Source organism: Ceratosolen solmsi, unplaced genomic scaffold (assembly GCF_000503995.2).
Source record: "Ceratosolen solmsi marchali unplaced genomic scaffold, CerSol_1.0 scaffold41, whole genome shotgun sequence".
Lineage (NCBI taxonomy): Eukaryota > Metazoa > Arthropoda > Insecta > Hymenoptera > Agaonidae > Ceratosolen > Ceratosolen solmsi.
The window spans coordinates 4,661,215-4,681,164 of record NW_011948424.1 but is presented as its reverse complement, the minus strand read 5'-3'; the positions used below and the strand labels follow the sequence as shown (position 1 = coordinate 4,681,164).

The 19,950-nt window shown below is 32.8% G+C and overlaps 1 protein-coding gene across 1 annotated transcript in view; it reads right to left on the bottom strand.

Annotated features, from left to right (window-relative positions):
* The window catches only part of LOC105362577 (organic cation transporter protein), a gene marked incomplete at its 3' end in the record, with an annotated part of 8,538 nt that extends 2,427 nt beyond the window's left edge, over positions 1-6,111 (bottom strand). Inside the window, exons 1-4 of the mRNA XM_011500035.1 lie at positions 5,825-6,111; positions 1,192-1,439; positions 800-1,086; positions 1-133 (exon numbers count right to left, since the gene is read on the bottom strand). The exon at positions 1-133 is cut by the window's left edge and continues 168 nt beyond it. Of these exons, the coding sequence (XP_011498337.1) occupies positions 1-133; positions 800-1,086; positions 1,192-1,439; positions 5,825-6,010 (854 nt within the window). The remainder of the gene's footprint in view (positions 134-799; positions 1,087-1,191; positions 1,440-5,824) is intronic.
* Between the last annotated feature and the right edge of the window lie 13,839 nt (positions 6,112-19,950).

The following is a 19,950-nucleotide window of genomic DNA, read 5'->3' as shown; positions in this document are numbered from 1 at the left end:
GCACTGCCCTCGTCCGGGACAACCAATAACGATGTTTTGGAGATTTTCTCAATGTCCAATTCAGCGGGTAGATCATTGTCCTTTATCGGATCTAAATCTATCATTCCATCATCGCATTTGGCTTCGGTACTGGCTAAAACGATAATTTATTATTGTACGTAGACGAGTGAGAGTAGCTACAATGGATGACGTATTCTTTTTATTTTTCATATTATGTGTTCGATTTTTTTTATTATTTTAATTTTTTTTTTTTATTTTTTTTTTTTTATTTTTTTTCTTTGTCAAACAAATATATTGATACGTATGAATTGACATTTGTTCGCTTCCATTGTGAAAGGAATATATAGTAATAAACGATAAGACCATTGATTATTATAAGCTGATCAATGAGCTCGATTTATTAAAATAAATTGATAAAATGTGTAATTGGATGGAAGAGGAGACGATCGCTACACTTGGATTGAATATTATAAATAATGATAATATAAACAATTGTCTTGTTTATTATAATGAAAAAAATATATAATTATTATTATTAAAATTAAGAACATAAGGAGCAGCTTAAAGCGTACAAAACCGTATCATTCATTTTAAAAAGTATATGATTACTCGTGCAGTAAAGCATAATTTATTTAACGAGTTAATTAAATTTTAAATTGTATGTTTTAAAACCTGCTTTTTGCTTATTAACTCCTCAAGTTACTTTATCAAGAATAACAAGATGATAACGTAGAAGAATTTAGTTCAGCTTCTTCGTACCGAAACACCAAGACATTAAATATAAATAAAATATCGTTACTGTGAGCTCTGGGTGATTCCAATTCCGACGAGGACAATAGATTCTTGGATTCTTCGAGCGATTTCTCAACGTCAGCCAATGAATTTCCATTATCATTGGATGAGCGTGTTTTCCTTTTTGGCTTTTCCGGTATTTTATCAATTTCGCTCTGTTGTATCTTCCCGGAATCCTCGGTTTTCTTACTCGATCCGCAAAATCGATTATAATTGTCGATTCTCTCGAGCAACATTTCAGCCTCCGTCATTTTTCCTTTTGCAATAAGCCATCGCGGTGATTCCGGTATGATCCTAAAATGTAGCGATAAATAGATTATAGGGCAACTGTCACGGCTCGATACAATCATTATCGTGCCAATTATCATGGATTTGAATGACAGCGATGATAATACTTGCCAAATATACAGAACCGTAGCCGCAGTTGGCACCGAAATGACCAGCTGAAGGATTCTCCAATCTGGAACAGCATAACTGAGACCGGACAGTAAAGCCAAACCAAACGATCGCATCGACAATATTACAAGTGCTATTAGGGCTCGAAATTTTGCTGGGAACAGTTCCATGCATAGTATGAAAGTACAACTCTCAAGACCTTGAATGAAGAAGCCCTGTAGCGCTCGAAATACCAAAAATAAATTGTAATCCTGTAAAACCAATACTTCTATTTATAAGTTTTTTATTTATTTATTTTTTCTTTTCTTAAGCAATCATTATTTCAGCAAATTTTATAACTATTCCTTGTTTTTTTTTCTTCATTATTTATTATGTATTCGCTACTTGCTTTCAATAGACAATAATTAAAATAATATAAATAAGTTAGAGCGATTACAAGAATTTTGAAACATATTCCGTGGTTAGTATGGAGTTTACATTATTCTAAGATTTGATGATTTGACTTTTAATTATAAAAGTTTTCTGAATTTATTTATTTGTTATTTACATTGAATAAAATAATTTTTTTTATAGTAATCATAATTATACCTCGTCAAAGCATCAGTGAATATTTAAGTTAATATCGTCGTTTACTGCTTATAAATATGTGGGATTTAATATGGAATAGCTGAGTCAGTTAAATAATGGCCGGATACACGTATTTTTGTTGTTGTTGTGATTTTACCAACTTATTAAATAACATGAAAAAATTATATTTATATATATATATATAAACAAATTTTTATAAGATTTTCATTAATATAAAATATATTCATTTTGGCTATTATATTTCATCTTACAAAAGCATGAAAAAAATTAATTCATGTTTGTTATAGATAAAACCCTAAACATCAAATATTATTGTAATAATTAAATCATCAACGTTAATTATTAAAATTTGAACAAATATGTATTTATAGAAATTGAGATAAAAAAATAACGATTGAAATGCCTAAGAATTATATTTGATGCAAGAACTTAAGTTTTCATAAGAAATTATTTACTTTTTATTTTCTATTAATATTGCTAGTAGATTTAAGCACTACCGTTCTCATAGAGATAAGAGCCAAATGTTTGAATAACTCCAATAATATATATGTATGATAAATGTAACATATCTATTTTAAATTCAATTTAGCTAATGACTGTATAAGTAGTTTCACACTTTTTTTTTCTCTCCTCCCCTTGTTTTTATCCATGCTGTTTACTTTTTCCCTTTCAAACATATGCCCTCCCACCTTACTCTCATACTCTCACATACTCTTCTTCCTCTTTCTTATAGAGTCAAATATATATGGTTATAAAAACAATTCACGCTATAACGAGATTGGACTACGAGTTGCAGACTGATTCATGAAATACATATTCCTCCTCTGCTTTAAAATCGTCCGTATGAGTCAATCACCTTATTTAGCAACTTTTTATAAAGACTGTACAAGAAGAATATTCAGAAACGATATTAAAGAACTCTTTATGCCGTGTATAAGTAGATTTATATATGTTCTTTTCCAACAAAGAGATGCACATCTGAAATTATGTCTATAAAAATAATTTGTGATCGTTGTAATATTCACAAAAGTTGATAGCCATTATACAGAATTTGATAATGAATTGGAAACAATTATTATTGGTGAGTAGTTGATTGTACAATTTTTTATTATTTATTGTAAATAGATTGCCGATTCTTTAAATCAATAATATTTTATTAATGTAAAGTAATTTTATTAATGTAAAAAAGCAAAAAAATGTATATATATATATATATATATATATATATAATTGATGTGTTACGTATCAATTTTTAATTAAAAATTATGTATGTGAATTTTTTATGTATTAGACTACCTATAAAACATAACTTTAAAATATTAAGGTAGAATTTAATATCATAGAGTTGTCGGCATGCTTAATCAGTGCGAGGATTTTCTATTAAATTTGTTGATCATAAAATGTGCAATTACATATATCACATTTAATAATATATTTCTACACATGTACGTAGATTATTAAATTGAATAAATAATTTCTTATTAAACAGTTCGATTAAATGGAGAGAAAACAAATAGCTGTTAAAATAGATTTACCTTATAGGTATGTCCATCTACGTTTCAAATAACGTTTCAAAAGCCATTTAAAACATTTAATTGTTTTTCGAATGCGTGCGCACTCCTAGTTATTATCATTAATGTATACTTTCCTTCGTGCCGATCTATGCTAGCGGAGGCATAGGAGCATTGAAAACAAGAATAAGTACGTAAAGCAATAGATAAATATCTCATTGTAAGGATTATATACTTTTAATTAACCTACATGGCCGTTGGTACGTCGCTTAACAAGTAACTGCACACAGCCATTGTATTATCCATTTAGTTGCTAATGGGCAATAATTTATTACTTAGATAATGTTTTGTAAGCAGTCATTCTATTAATTGACGATAATACATATCGCTTAAATATGTTAATTATAATATATTTAAAATTACTTTTTTCATATTTTTCATTTACGCAAATATATTTACCGATCATTACATACAATACAGCATTGGAAAAAGTTAATAAATTTCATACTTCACTCATTTAATATTGAAATAACAAAGTGCTGATTACTATGTTAATTAATAAATTTTTGTTGTTATTTTTTTGTTTTTGTTTTTTTGTTTTTTGTTTTATTGTTTTTGTACAAACTAAAATAAATGTTGTGGTTTATTGTTAGCCGTTAGCTCATTTATTACAGTGCCAAATAATTTTTCTGCAGATGCATTCAATGGAAATTATAGGCAATAAATTCACTTATAATATGAGTTAATGTGTCATCTGTAACTTATTTACGTTTCTTGCAATTTTATATAAAATAATTTTTTTATTACTAGCATAAATTTTTCTACTATTCTTGTTTATTCTTTTACCGATAATGTCATTATGAGAAATTAGGCGTATTTTCCTTTTATTTTCATATAGAAAAGCGGTTACATGAACAATACTCCCTATAGTTTATGTATTTACAAATTATTCTCGAATTTTCAAATTATTTTCATAATATATTAAATATTTTAATTAAACTAATGAGAAGGCGCACTAGTGCATATATGTTGCAGTACGTTTGTATATTTATGGAAAGTAAATTTATCTATGAAAGTTGCTTTAAAAATATGATTTTTTAATAAATAATCATTTGAATTACCAAGAAAATATTAAGATTTCCAATATTTCAAGTGACTTTATCAGTGTGTATCATGTGTACTCTTATATGTGAAATTAATTTTAAATACTTGATTTGAAAATAAAACAATAAATATATTTATATTTGTATGTTAAAATACTGATATTTTAAGAATATAATCGTATGTTCGGAGTAGATTTATTTTTTATGTTTGAGTTCTATTTAGTATTCATAAAAATTTTAAATGTTTAATTTATAATTATCATAAAAAAATATCTGAATTCAGATATTATTACTATGTGCTTATGATTTTGAAAAATATTTTTGAAATTACATTCTTTAAACTATATTACGTTATTACTTTACTTATTTTAAATTTTTTTTTTTTTTTTTTTTTTTTTTTTTGTTGACACTTTTACTTGCAAAATATATAGATGGTAGACAATTGTTGAAGTGAGTATTTCTTTTAGTAATCGGTTACATTAAGGCAAAAATAATTTTAACATTGTGAACAAGCGATTGCAAAAATAATTTTTCATTAACAGAATAAAAGAGAATAGTACTTTTTAAATAGAAGATTGTCGTGCAGTCATTTATATACGATATATTTATAGTATTTAACTATTATTCATATTATTAATCGGGAGTTTAAAACAGAATAGAAAAGAAAATAATAATTTGAAGCATAATTAGCTATAATTAATAAATTTATGATTGTATAATATTGAATATTTAAGAAAGAAAAATTTTCCTCCATAAAATAATATAAAACAATAACGAATAAAAAACTTATCGCTCGGTAACGAAAAATTACGTGGATAATTAATAAAATTGATCTGTAAACAAGAATTTAAATGCATTTGATTAAGCATGAATAATAATGTCAATGCCTGAGTGAAATGCCAAGTTATTAATTCGAAAAAAAAAAAAAAAAAAAAAAAATTAATTTCTATGCAGTGGACAATGTTCTTATTTTGTTTTATCGCAGGAGGTAAAATAATTGACATTTAAAATTTCTCCAAAGCATTATCCTTAGAGAATTGAAGAAAGAATTTTCGCAATCATATTATACAGCATTATTGAGAAAGAAAGCCTCGAGAATATCAAAAAAAAAAAAAAACAAAAACAACAACAATATAACAAAACAAAAATAAAAAAAAATAAAAACGTTTTTGTCTTTAAACGTATGTGGATTACATGGGTGATAAAAGTGATAAAGTGTAAAATAAGTCAGAACTCCGTTGTTCAGCCAACGAAAGTATGAAGATGAAGCGCTCTTTGTTCCGCTTGTCAGTACGATTAGCCTCGTTAACAGTCAAAGTGACTCTGTAGCCGAGTTATGACCCGATTATAACGTTCCTCGGCAAATATCACTCTCGGACAAAACTCTCGGACACAACTCCCCGAGACCCCATGAACCAATGTTAATCCAATCACCTGTACGACGTTGAGGGCGACGGCCATCGTCCCCTGGGCGTACAGGCATATCGCGAGTACGGGCAGCCTGCCGATGCGGTCGGCGATGGGACCGGCGATAAGGCCACCCAGGAGCAGAGCCCCGAGGTAGGCGTCGCCGGCAGCCCGCAGGAGTGACTCGCGCTCGCAGACCAACCGCCACTCCATGGCTGGACTTTCGTACGCGTGGTTGGCCTCGAACAAGTACCGACCCGCGCACCCACAGCCGTAGCTCCGATTCCGCGTATCCTCGCTCCCCGGAAGCCGCTCCTCCTAGGCAAACAACGGGATCCGTCATTAATCTTCCCAAGGTCGAGCTTTGCTGACGTATAGGAGCCACTTATTTTTCAAGCTCCCTGCTGGAAAAGGAAAGTTTGACGCGTCGCGTCAATTAAGGGAGAGCGATCCTTACCTCCTCGCGCCTCATTAATGCCGCCTTAGCGCCGAGTGTATACACACATATAAATCGCAGCTTCGTAAGGATTCGTAAAAGTTTATGCTTCTTTAGAATGATATGTCGCGCATAAAGTAAGCGCCCTCGCGTATATATATATATATATGACCGGCTGTACCCGTCTTGCCTTATCCGACTTGGCGTATTTAATATAGAGGCAGGTATACCAGCCGAGCCTAGCCAAATAAGGAGATCAATTCATTTTAGGTTTGTATATTTATGTATTATCATAGCTGAAAGTGGTTTCCAGCTTGTGCGCTAATTAAAATTGAAGGCAAAGCAAAAAAAAAAAACAGCGATACACTTGGCTAAGAGACATTTATTAAAATTCATAAATTATTTCTTTCGATGCTCGCACCATTATTTCTCTCATATACCCGTGACGGCTGACTAATAAAATTTTAGGATTAAATTTGAAGTTTCTCGAGAGTCACGGGCTTCGTGCATAGCCAATAAGGACATTGCAAAACAGTGACGACGTACGTAAGGAAAAACATGACTATTGTACTATTGTGCTCTTTACCATTGTCATTACATTCCGAAATATTTTTTACGCGTTGTTGTTTTGTACTGCATTGATGGTATCGAAATGTAAAAATATAAAATACAAGTACGAAATGACCTGATCATTACATATTCCAACTATTATGATGTAATACATTTAAATATCTTTTTTTCTTTTATGTTTTTTGTTTTGTTTTGTTTTAATCATACAAGAAGTATTGGAATAGAAATAATAAGAGTTTACATTTGTTTATTAGAATTTTCAAATATCTTAAATGATGCACAATGAAAAAATGTAAAAAATGTTATATAAACTATATATGCATAAACACACGCACACACGCGCACAAGCGCGCACACATTTATTTATTTACAAACGTGTAATGATATTTGTAAGAATAATAAAATAACGACGACTTATATAGTATGAACCATAGTTAAATACATTCTTGTTTAACAATTTATAACGTACGTGTTGTGATTTTAAAATTGCAATTATGCATTACATTAAATGAAATTTCTAATTGAATTTCTTTTCCCCATTAATAGACAATATATAACAGTCAATTATAAGCAAAAACATTATTTTTAATTGATAAATATTCCTCGGACATTTAATATCCTAAAGCCAAGCACTCATTACGTACTATTAACTTTATTATTCTGAGAAATATTCTAATTGGGGCATGCAAATAATCAATTCACGACTTCTTTTATTTAACGTAATAAACTTTTAAGAAACGTACATACCTCCGTTACCATTTGATGCTAGGTCAAGCAATATGCTGCTTTCAATTATTCATAAAAAAAAAAAAATAAATAAATAAAAAAATAAATATATGAATTAATTAAATAAGTACAAGTAGTTGGAATATTTAAGAAGAGGACAAAAAAAATCTAAAGCAAGCAGTCTGTATTGAAATGAAATGGCTCTTTGTACCGGATATTCGTTTATAAATTCCAGCGCATCGAGAATCTCTCTCTCTCTCTCTCTCTCTCTCTCTCTCTCTCTCTGTGTATGTGTGTGGAATTTCTATATTTTTAAGCAATGTATCGTAAATTCCTTATCATTTTCCATTCCCATTATGTCATGCGAATATATTGACGCTGCAATAATATGCGAGATGTTTGAAAATTTCTTAAAAATATAAATCTTTTGTTTGGTATCTCTGAGAAAATTCATTTAATTTTTATCTTTGTTAAATATATGCCTTACAAATACTCCCTATAATTTACGATGAAACTAAAAACTGTCATGTCACAATACCAATTTATTCATAATGTTGGGATTGAAAATGCAACGTGACGTTTATCGTGGAGGAAAACGAGCAACGACATCTCGTAAGGGCGTCATTAAGGATGTCGAATGCAATCGAAGAGCAAAATGTAAATTCGGACCAGTTGTTACTTATTCGCTTCATATAATCATATAAAGTCTATTCAACTACATTTTTTCTTCAAAATCTTATCTTCTCTCAGTTGAAACGTACATTATCATGTAAGCACCGTTCGATCGGTTATTAACGACAGTACGACGACTGTAGTTTAAGCAAAAACAAAAATAAAAATAAGGAAAGAAAGAAAAGAATCTGACAGTCAAGATCGATGCTTACGACGATCATCAATCATACATCAATCGCTCGTACGCAATCAATTATAAATAAATAAGATTTAAGCGCATCGCTTTCTATAGCTATCGGCTCTAATACCAAGTGACAATTGCGCGAAACAATTAATCGATCTTTATCTTGTCGATTGCCCGGCTGCGTTGCCTCGTATCTCGCTCGTAATTTATCTCACCCGTTTACGATTACGCGCCCGAAAAGGAATAATGCTCGGGCACAGCTGCGTAAGTGGGCAGCCCTCGTCCGTACGCAGGAGGAAAGGAATTGAAATTGGGAGGTAACGCCACGGGAATTCGACCATCGACATAACACGCTTCGCTTTTGAATAAAAAGTAATATTGAGATATTGACGAGCGGGCCACGTGACTACTGTCTACTATCCGCTATCCAGAATCCAATGAGCGCCCGTCGTACGTAAATACGTCAATCAACGAATGGTCATCAGCATGGGGACGAGGGGCGTCGCTAGCTTGGAGGCGTCAGCCTGTTCGCCTTATAATCGTACCTCGCAATAGAATTTCGGCGTGTACTTGTAGAATATGGTGAGCGCGTGGCTCATCGCGACGACGACGAAGTTGACGGAGAGTAGGGCCAGCGTCAGCAGCTGGTACCCGCCGACTCTGATCCCCTCGGCGTCCATACTCGCTGTTTCTACTGCTGCTGTTGCTGTTGCTGCTGCTCTTGCTGTTGCTGTTACTGTTGCTATTGCTGCTGGTGTTGTTGTTGCTGTTACTCTTGCTGTTGCTGTTGCTGTTGCTCCTCTTTCTCCTCCTCCTTCTCTTCCTCTTCCTCCACCACCACCACCTCCTCCTCTTCCTCCCCTCCTACTCCTACTATTACTACTACTACTACTACTGCTAGTACTGTTGCTACTGCTGTTGCTACTGCTACTACTACTACTACTACTACTACTACTACTACTACTACTACTACTACTACTACTACTACTACTACTACTACTACTACTACTACTACTACTACTACTACTATACTACTACTACTACTACTACTACTACTACTACTACTACTACTACTACTACTACTACTACTACTACTACTACTACTACTACTACTACTACTACTACTACTACTACTACTACTACTACTACTACTACTATCACTACTACTATTCCACCTACTGCTGCTCCTCGTCCTCGTACTCTCCCTACGGCCGATAGGATAATTCGGGCGCCGGCCGGTCTCTCTCGACTCCTCGTCGTGTCTGGCCCGGGGATCTACCGAGTTGGGCGCCGCCGATTAACGGGCTCGGATGCCGCCGCGAGGCGCACGGGGCGCCGCGGATTACTGGACACACTGGCGATCCGGACGTTCGCCCCCCGCGGCTGTGGAGTGCGCACTGAGAGAGAGAAGCGAGCCGACGCGCGTTCGTCCTCTCCCGTAAGGACAGGACGCAATGGCCGGTGCGGCCACAAGGCTCCGCCGTCTTCTCTCGTCTCGCCCGCCCGTGCGAGCTCGAATTATTAAGCGACTCGATGACACGCGTTGCCGGGCGCGACGAACGCGATGCGCCGGGGCAGCCGATCGAGCGCCTTTTACAAGGGGGCCCGGACCGCGCCCTCGGTACCACTCCCGAGGCAAAGGCTTGTGTGGGTTCGCGCACCCCGTCCCCCGGTTTTCTTCGTAGGCACCTCTACCTGGGCTCCTCCATCTCCTCCGCCACCGCCGCCACTACCTACCTTCACCACCCCTACACCTCCTCTTGGCCGCTACGGTAAGATCGGTATTTCGCCGGTAAGGAATGGCCGATCGGTTTAGGCGCCGCTTAAGTAGATGGGAGGATTTGCATTTCCGCGTTGGCGCTTAGGTGGACCTTAGGCCGGATGTGGAGGTGGATCGGTGCTGCGGACATAAGAAGTAGCGAGGCAACAACTCGGCTAGACGCGATTTTTTCGTTATAGATCAGTGACGCCATAACTCTTCGTTGTGGATATAATTCGAGTATTGGGGTTGAGCGAGCCTTCTTGAAGCGAAGGTTTTACGCAGCTCCAGTTATCGCGTCAAAGCACTCGTATTTGTGAAAAGCAGAACTTTCTAATGAATGACAAATTCCGTTTACATAATGCTCTTTTAAATTGACTCGATCGAAATTCATTAGTCTTCGCTCGATCGTATTTTGATTAAAGGTTCGCACATCTATCTCCGTGCTTGTGGCATTACTACAATCTCATGTGGCTGAGTATTAAGGAGCCACGCTACGATTCGCAACTATGTTTTGCTAAATCATCGCTCTTTATAAATAAATTGAAATATTCGTAACGTCGTAATTGAGCGGTGGACGGGGGAGTATACACAGAAAGAGAGAGAGAGAGAGAGAGAGAGTGCGTGCGTGCGTGCGTGCGTGCGTGTGTGCGTGCGTGCGTGTGTGTGCGTGCGTGTGTGAGACAGCACAGGCAATCCAAACGTCTCTTTGAAAAATGTTTAGTCAAAAAAATTTGAAAAATGTAGTCCAGAGAGAGAGAGAGAGAGAGAGAGAGAGAGCCGTGGTCGCACAAGTACAATAGGTTGAATACATTCTTCGATGGATAATAATTTCACTTATTAACGATCGTCTAAAAGTACTGAACGGTATGCTTGTTGGGCTGTAAAGATGGCGTTGCATAATATCGGATAATACTTAAAATTGTTGTAAATTCCCATTTTACGTCGACAGTATTATATATTATGAGATTTACGATTGAGTGCCATTCACGCAAATGGCAGACTCATAGTCGTTTTACATATTCAATTGTAAAAAATCATCTCTAATGCGATAACTATAGCTTACGAAACTAAGGGCATTAGACAAGTGGAAGTGGAAAGTAGGACTTGTTGTCTTTATATAGTCGTCGTTGTTCCTTTATTATTAGTAAAGAAGAATAAGCTTCGAGAGTTATCGTTGGATAAATAAATTACTCTGAAAAATTACGGGTGAACATTTGTGCGCACATTGGCGCACATTGGCGCACATTGGCTAGTAGCGCCCAAGACTTTGCGTTGATATATTCAGTTACCCACTCCGACGTCCGAACATACATCGCCATCCAAGTACAATCGATAAGATCTCGCATGTGCTGAGCTAACGAGTGAGAATGGCGCGAATGCGTATGACCGCGCATATGGCGTGACACGAGCGAGTGCGAGTGGCTGTGTTGGCGCGCGCGCGCACGATCATGTCCGGTCTCTAAATTTTCTCGTCACCAAGAAGTTTAAACACGACTCGAGGAGGCCGAGAGTACCTTCCTTCCCCCCCCCCCGGCCGCCACCCCCACGCTTGTGACCATAATTCATTGTAATGCTCCAACGTGCGGACCTACACTCCATAAATACAAGCTGCGCGCAAAAAGGTCTGGCGGAAAGTGCTGAACAACGTATCGCGGGCATTGCGTACCACCGGGAAAACAATGACCAAATCGCGGCAGACGGCGGGTCGGCGTCGGATTTATCGTCGAATCTACTTCGCCAAAAGTACTCGCTGTCCCAAAGCCCGAAGTCTGCCTACGTATCGGCGCGCCTCACCATCGCTAAGGAGCCGGAGCCGCGGCTCCTCGACGGCACGACATTCGCGATAAGTGCGACGCGACGCGCAATCTCGGGACACATCTCGGTTGGGGAGTTGTGGGCGGGAAAGCCTCGTGGACTTAAGTTTTTCCACGAGGAATGGCCAAAGCATTATTGGGAAACGCGTTTGAAACACGTTGGATAGCGACTCGCGCGACGTCTCTTCACCCTTTTATCCGTAATTTACGCTGGACTCTTCGAGCTGTAAACATTAAGCTTTCCGAGGCGTAATCTCTCTTCGCCCGTCGTCTTATCATAAAGTTGTTAGTGTCCGTGGAGAATAGCGGCTGTCAATTTCTCTCTGTCATTTTTTGGCAACGCAACACGAAAGCGCGTACTTAATGCTTGCGCGATGAATGTGTCCGATATTCCCGTGGTTACATCCAATGATTATCCGCGCAAATGTATTGATATATTTTTTTATCCGTTCAGAGCTGCTTTGTATTCTAGAGGCTCGAGGGGCATTTAATATATTACGCTCACGCAGATGTGTCACATAATAGTTTATGGAGAAAAAAGCGGATCCGTCGATGTACTTGTGCGTTTACATTACTCAAGTATTGTGCCATAATAAATCGACGTAATTTCATGATATTTTACGTAGATTGTATACTTTGATGGAGAGAGAGAGAGTGAGAGAGTGAGAGAGAGTGAGAGAGCGCTTAGAAAAGAATGACATTGGGTAACCAAGAAAAGTAATAATTGCAAGTGGTTTAGGGCAGAACTGTAATTACCTCTAATGCGTTCATATAAATATGTATTTCGCATCGATTTAACTCGTCAAAGGCCCTTAAATTAACTTGAATATCACCTTTTCGTCGTTACTCGTACGCCTAATTTTACATTACCATCGCACCCTCCTTTACAAAATTCTTTCGCTTAATTATTTCTAAGCATAGGTTTACGTAATACACAACTATATCTATCGTATTAAACAGTACTTGGTCTGTTGATCTCAATAATATAGTTACCCGTAAATTATCTAGAGAGCTAGAGAGAGAGAGAGAGAGAGAGAGAGAGAGAGAAATAACGTTCCACTGTCCCATAATTTCATAATATTTTATTTATAAACAATTTAAATGTATTTATTGCATGCATCGTAATAACCAGGTTTCGCATACAAGTACAATTATGAATAATATTATTCTTAATTTGAACTTCAAGTTACGTGACAGTAACTGGGACTTTAATAGCTTAATAAACATAAGCACTTCTCGAATGCAATTTTATGCATGGCTCTTTGATTTTATTTTTACTCTCTCTCTCTCTCTCTCTCTCTCTTATTGTACTAACAAATTCAAATTCAACTACCTCTTTGCCACACGTACGTAAATTCCATAATAGTGATCCAATCATTATTTACCTAATATTTTTCTCCACGTGCTTTCTATTGGTTTTAACGTTCCTCTTAATAAATTCCTATATTTTCACGCACAATGTTTAGATTAGCAGATATTTCTTTTCCTAAAATACGTAATGAATGTACGTCATCCGTATATCCTAATTGTTGTTGTTGTTGTTGTTGTTGTTGTTGTTGTTGTTGTTGTTGTTGTTGTTGTTGTTGTTGTTGTTGTTGTTGTTGTTGTTGTTGTTGTTGTTGTTGTTGTTGTTGTTGTTGTTGTTGTTGTTGTTGTTGTTGTTGTTGTTGTTGTTGTTGTTGTTGTTGTTGTTGTTGTTGTTGTTGTTGTTGTTGTTGTTGTTGTTGTTGTTGTTGTTGTTATTATTATTATTACTATTATTATATAAAAAAATAACCTTAAGAACGTTTTTAAAGTTAAATTTAAAGTTGCAAATAAGATAGCTTATTGTAGTCACATTGTTTCAATCCAACGTCAATCTCGAACGTCACTAATAATTTATTCTTTACTTATTTTAAATCTGTCGTGACTGACATCATAATGTTCATGTGTATGTGTATACGTGTGTACGGTATGCTTGGTTATTAATTTAAATAATGTTTTTGACTTTTATTATTTAAATGTAATTGTATATAATGTAATATACAAGTGTATTAAGTTACTCGTTTCAGTGAGAAAGGTGTAATGAAATTATATTTTTATATAAAGTGTATATGGTATTTTATAAAACTTGTATAATTTTTTATACCTTTATTAAATTACATATCACTTATTATCTGCATTAGTATTGATTCTAGTGAAAAGTCAAATTTCCTAATAAAATTTCAAAAAATAATGTTGATAAATTTCGATTTTTCACATAATTTAATAATAAGTTGCTAAATTTTAAAAGTTTTTTTTAACTTTTGTGTTCATCGTCACACTCGTGTGTTGTTGCTCAATGTTTTCACGCTCAATTTCTTAATTATATGTTAGTCGAATCATAATGATGTACTTAAATTTGCGCACAATTATATTAATTTTTAAGATTTAGAAATTTATGTAAACTGCGTAATCACGGTGAAATAATGAGGTAGTTTATTGCCATTTTAATTACGCTGGCAAGTTTTATAACATGAACTTTATATCATAATCTATTTCACATTAATATCTATGAATATTGAACACTTTCTTGAAATTATGAATAAATCACGAGTATCAGTTGACAAATTGCTATTCTCTTTTAAGATTAAATTGTATTAAGAAATTAATTTATTTTGTTTTTTGTTTTTGAAATGTTAATTTACACATTACTACTTATTAATGCAAGTTTTTTTCCCCTAATAATTTCTAACGCGCAGAGACAAAATTGCAGTCTAAAGGCGAATCATGTGTTTTATTAATACTCCTTATCTTAATTTTCTGTTTATTTTTCAGTTTGATTTCCCAATATTATTTTTCAAACTCATTTTCATAAGCAATTATTGCTATTTATTAATTATAAGTATCTTGGGGAAGTAATAATCTTTATCATTGTTTTTGTATATATTTTATCCAATGGCAATTAATCGCTACATTTATTAAAGTCTAATTTATAAGCTCGCGAATATGTAATTAAATTTCAATTACAAATACTAGGAAAGAATTATCAGTATGATTTCGTAGACTATAATCATCAATGATTTTTATATAGTGAGTTTTATTGATTCAGTCATAAGATTAAATAGATTGTGGGTTTCTTAATTTAAGAATGCTCCTCTCTCTCTCTCTCTCTCTCTCTCTCTCTCTCTCTCTATCTATCTATCTATCTATCTCTCTCACTATATATATATGTATATATATATATATATATATATATGCGCGTGTATCTTTTTATGTAAAACATCTTCCTAATATGTTTTTACAATAAATTTCTTATTTATGGTTCTTATATGAATATTTTTAACATTAGCAAAATTATCATTGCTATTCAAACATATTATTATTACTGACGGTTTACGATCAAACACTTCAATATACAGTCATTTTCGATGAAATCTCTACTTATTTTATTGACGCAGCCTTTAACGTAGCATTAATTTTTCACGATCATAAATTTGAAAATTTGCATTATATGTCTCACAAATATAAGAAATCGAGTCGGCCCAATAAATATTATTAGCATACTACCTCGTAACTAATGCAATGAAATAATTAAGAATCCCATTAATTACATTCTAACGAGAGGTGCAAACAATCGAATAGCATTCATTATATTAACGACAAAAGAGTCCGAACGACCTTAAAAAAAAAATTGTTTTTTTTGCCAACCCCGATAAGAATGTACTCGTGAGTCAGAGAGCATAATTTGGTGAATTATGAATTTATGCGCTCGAAGTGAGCTAAATAACTTGGCGAAGCTCAAACGTGGGCGTTAAGAACAAGAGGCGAATCGGCCATTCGCGTCGCCCGATCGGCGTCGATTCAATGTTGACGGTCGTGGGGGGGGGGGGGGGGGCTGGAGCTTTACGCGCTGCGGTGGTCTCCGAAAAAGCCGGTATTAGAAGACCTCCCCGTGATATTGTGTAATATTGTCATTCATGATTTGGCCGCGCGGTCGCGGCAAAATGAAAATCCAATGTAAAGGGGAAGACGACAATGTACGTAAGAAGTAAGTCTACCGGGTGCGTCCGCGATTCATGACTGCGAGTTATGTATTTCCTTCGTTTCTGGAACTGATTGTGTATTCGAGGCCTGTCGCGTCCGGTACCGGGCTGATATCCTGTGTCCGACTGCGCACACCAATACTTTTACGGGATTACAAATCTTCCATTGTGCATTTAGAATCCTCCGACTCCCTTCGCACCGTCCAGTCACGCACTGCTCGCGCGCAGCGCGTTAAATTATTTTATGATTGCAACAAGAATGTATTACTTCACTCAATGTTGCATCTGCTTTTACATAAATATTAATTAGTACTATCTTAAAATGTGTAATAATCGTTTATAAAGTTGGCGATAAGAAGATTTTGTTAATAATTCTTTGCTCGCATTCGATATTAAATTATAATCTTATTTGATTATGCATGTAACGTGAAATTCGCAGCTTTTATTAATTTCTCCTTGTAGTATTCTTGTATTACACGATCATTCATTAAAAATAAAAAATAAAATATCAAGTTATTTCCCAAATTACTTTTAATTATTATATATTGTATATAATAATTGAATAATGATAATTATAACTTTTAATCTTTCAAATATTTATTTTTATATTTTTTCTATGCTGTGGGTAATTTGTGGTTAATTTGATATAATATAGATAAACTAATTAAGAGGTAATTTCAATGTTATACGCATTTTCTTTATTATTTCGCAAATAAATATGAATTTGAATAGTATATATCTATTTAATATATATATATATATATATAAATTATGAATCAACTAAATTTTGTAACATCTAAATGGTGCAGGCAGCTCTTATTATTTTGATATGCTTGAAGTATTATTTAACTAAATGAAGCAATATATTAATTTTATCTTCCATTTGTGATCTTCTTTTATATCTTATTTCATTGTAAATCTTATTATTTTTACATACTTGTATTATTAATTTTTAGTATAAGCTGTGAGCATTGTATCATTATCATTATCGCGGTTAAACATTAAATGTAGAAATATTATACTTGAACTATTGGCTCTGATGATTATTTAAAATTTTCACTAATAGGATACGAGCATTTAGAATTATGTATTATTTAATATAAATTATAATATTAAAACATTCAAATTCTAAGTCTTTTTAAAAAAATTGCTGTTAATTTTATTTTTCTTAATTAATAAGTGACGTATCACATATTTCAAACGTGATATTTTTCAGGAAATACTTAAAAATTTTAAAGATAAATATAAATGTCTTTGTATTCATTATTTATCTTAATCATTTACGTAAATCTGTTATCTATTATTTAGGTCATTACAAAATTTGGCGAGAACCGTTTTAATTTTTAAAAGTATGCCAAAATTATCATACGTTACACGCTTATTCTATAGCAATTAAAAAACACATTCTATAAGTCCCCTCATTATTATATTTCTCGCAATTTAACATACCTTAACACATCATACATACACTTTTATAATTAATTTACAATTAAATTTTCACATATTGTAATGCCTGTCGTAATATTATAATGATATCTGGTTTTTTTTTTATTGTGAAATACATTTTACGTTTTAATAAAGCAAATGAAGAGGATAGTACTGTGTGATAATTACTACGATAATTTTCATTTTCAAATACCTTTGTAATTACTATAATTACTTCAAATACAATCTTGCTATCCTTTATTTGAAAGTCTATGTAAACCACGGTATAATTAACATAAAAAAATGTTCAGGTCCATAATCAACGAATACAAAATATAATGTAACTAATAACGGAAAGTGATACGATAATGTTATTTATTGTCTTCGGAAAGGACAATATTTCAACATAATTAATAGTAATCGTTGCAATTTCTAAAGAGAAGAGTTTTTAAAAAAAAAAAAACATTTCACGTGAATTCAAAATTTATAAATTTAATTATTTATTAGAAAAAACGTTAGTCACTTCTTCTTTTCCTTCGTTTCGTTCTTCTATTTGTTTTTCATTTATCGTAATAGAAATCTAATGTATGTCAAAAAATCAAAATAAATAAATTACTATAAAAATATTAATTTTGCCATAAATATCAAGTAAGTTTTTACAAAATAATATTCTAACGGCCTGCTGTAGTATTTTCCATCATATATATATATATATATATATATCTACATTATTATCTGAATAAATATGCATATATTCTATTTAAACATTAGATATACATTATATTATATTTTGTGTTTACGCGTATGTGTATCTAAGTTATTAAATTTATTACATTATAAATTTATATTTTTTGAAAGTATATTTAACTGTCGAGAAGGAATAAAATAATTGATTTAGGTATTAAAAGCATCATAATTTACAGTTAATTATATTCGAAAAGGTTAAGAGATATACTTTGAAATAAGTATTATCTTTATTTGCAAGATCGAAGCGTTAATTTTACGGAGAATTTCACACAAGTTGCTTATAACGACAAAATTATAGTTAAGCATCAAACCGAGTGAGAAAGCGAATTTCGACGCTCCTATTAATCATTATTGTTACGTTAGTTGTATAGTCTCGGTCAAAAATGATTTATTTAAATCTTTGATGTAAATATATCTATCTCTTCAACAAACACTTTTAAAATATGTTTGACTAAATATTGGAGCATAGTTGAATTGAATAGACTCGTATATAAAATGGATAAATTGCATCACATAACAATTTATTTTATGAATAAAAACATTAAAGATATTTCTCAGATGGTCGTAATTTTAATTAGTTTAAATAATAATGATGATATGTTATAGTAAATATATTAAATATTAAATTTAATATTAAATCAATATTAAATCAAATTAATTCTTTTTTTATTCATTAGTTAATAAATATTCATTTATCTAATAGACAAGGATCTATAATTTTAAGTTGAATGAATTGTAAGTTATATAAACTCTAATACATTATTATTTTTATTTCAATAACACTAAAATGGCAGGTATAAATTTATATAAATTTAATAAATCATTATTTAACTTTGATAAATAATATAATTTCAAACCATCTAGCATATTTGAAAAATGTAAATTATTTTGTTAAAATCTAACGACTTGCCGTTACTTCTATTCCATGAAATTTAGATGAAATATATCACGAGAAAATAATTAAATATTAATCTGCGTTTTGTTTAAATGTAATATAGATGTATGCTTGTAAATTATATATATCTATATATACTCAATATAAATTAAACATATATACTCAATTCATATATATATATATATATAAACGGTCGATTAATGGTGCTTATTTCATATAGATTAGAGATACCGTGGACATTTTATAAAAAATGTAATCATAATTTTACATTTTATCCTATTCGTTATGATAGAAATATATACATGCAAACACACGTTATATGTAACGCAACCTATTTTATGTTATAATAAGTTTCGGTGTATTACTCCTATTTATTTAAATAATTAAGCGAATATTACTGCCGCATTATCGGACAGGGATTATCACACATTATAACTAAAAATTCGTCACGTATACTTTAACATTATTACATTATTGTCAGGAGAAAAGTTTGAAATTTATCTCATTACAAATTATTCGAAAAACAATTATAATGTTGCTGTATATAATAAATACATATCTTTTCAAAATTTGTTCTTCGATTGAAATAAAGAAGTTGAAAATAAAATCTAATAATGCTATGGTAGTTCAATCATCATTGATTTATGGCATTTATTATGAAAAATTCCAAACTTCCTAATTCGCTCACAAGCAAATTTCTAATCAGACTGTAGAGCTACTTCTTCCACAAAATGCTTTGTAGGTGTATGTGCATACGTGCAACACATACTAGTAGTGGTAACGCGTACACCAATGCGTGTAACTTGTGGAACGCTCGCCCTGCTTAAAAAAATTCCAACTCGCGCTCTTATGCTCTTTCGTACATTCCCATTAAGAAAATGATGCAAATATTGATGATAGTAGAGGTAAGAGCGAGGA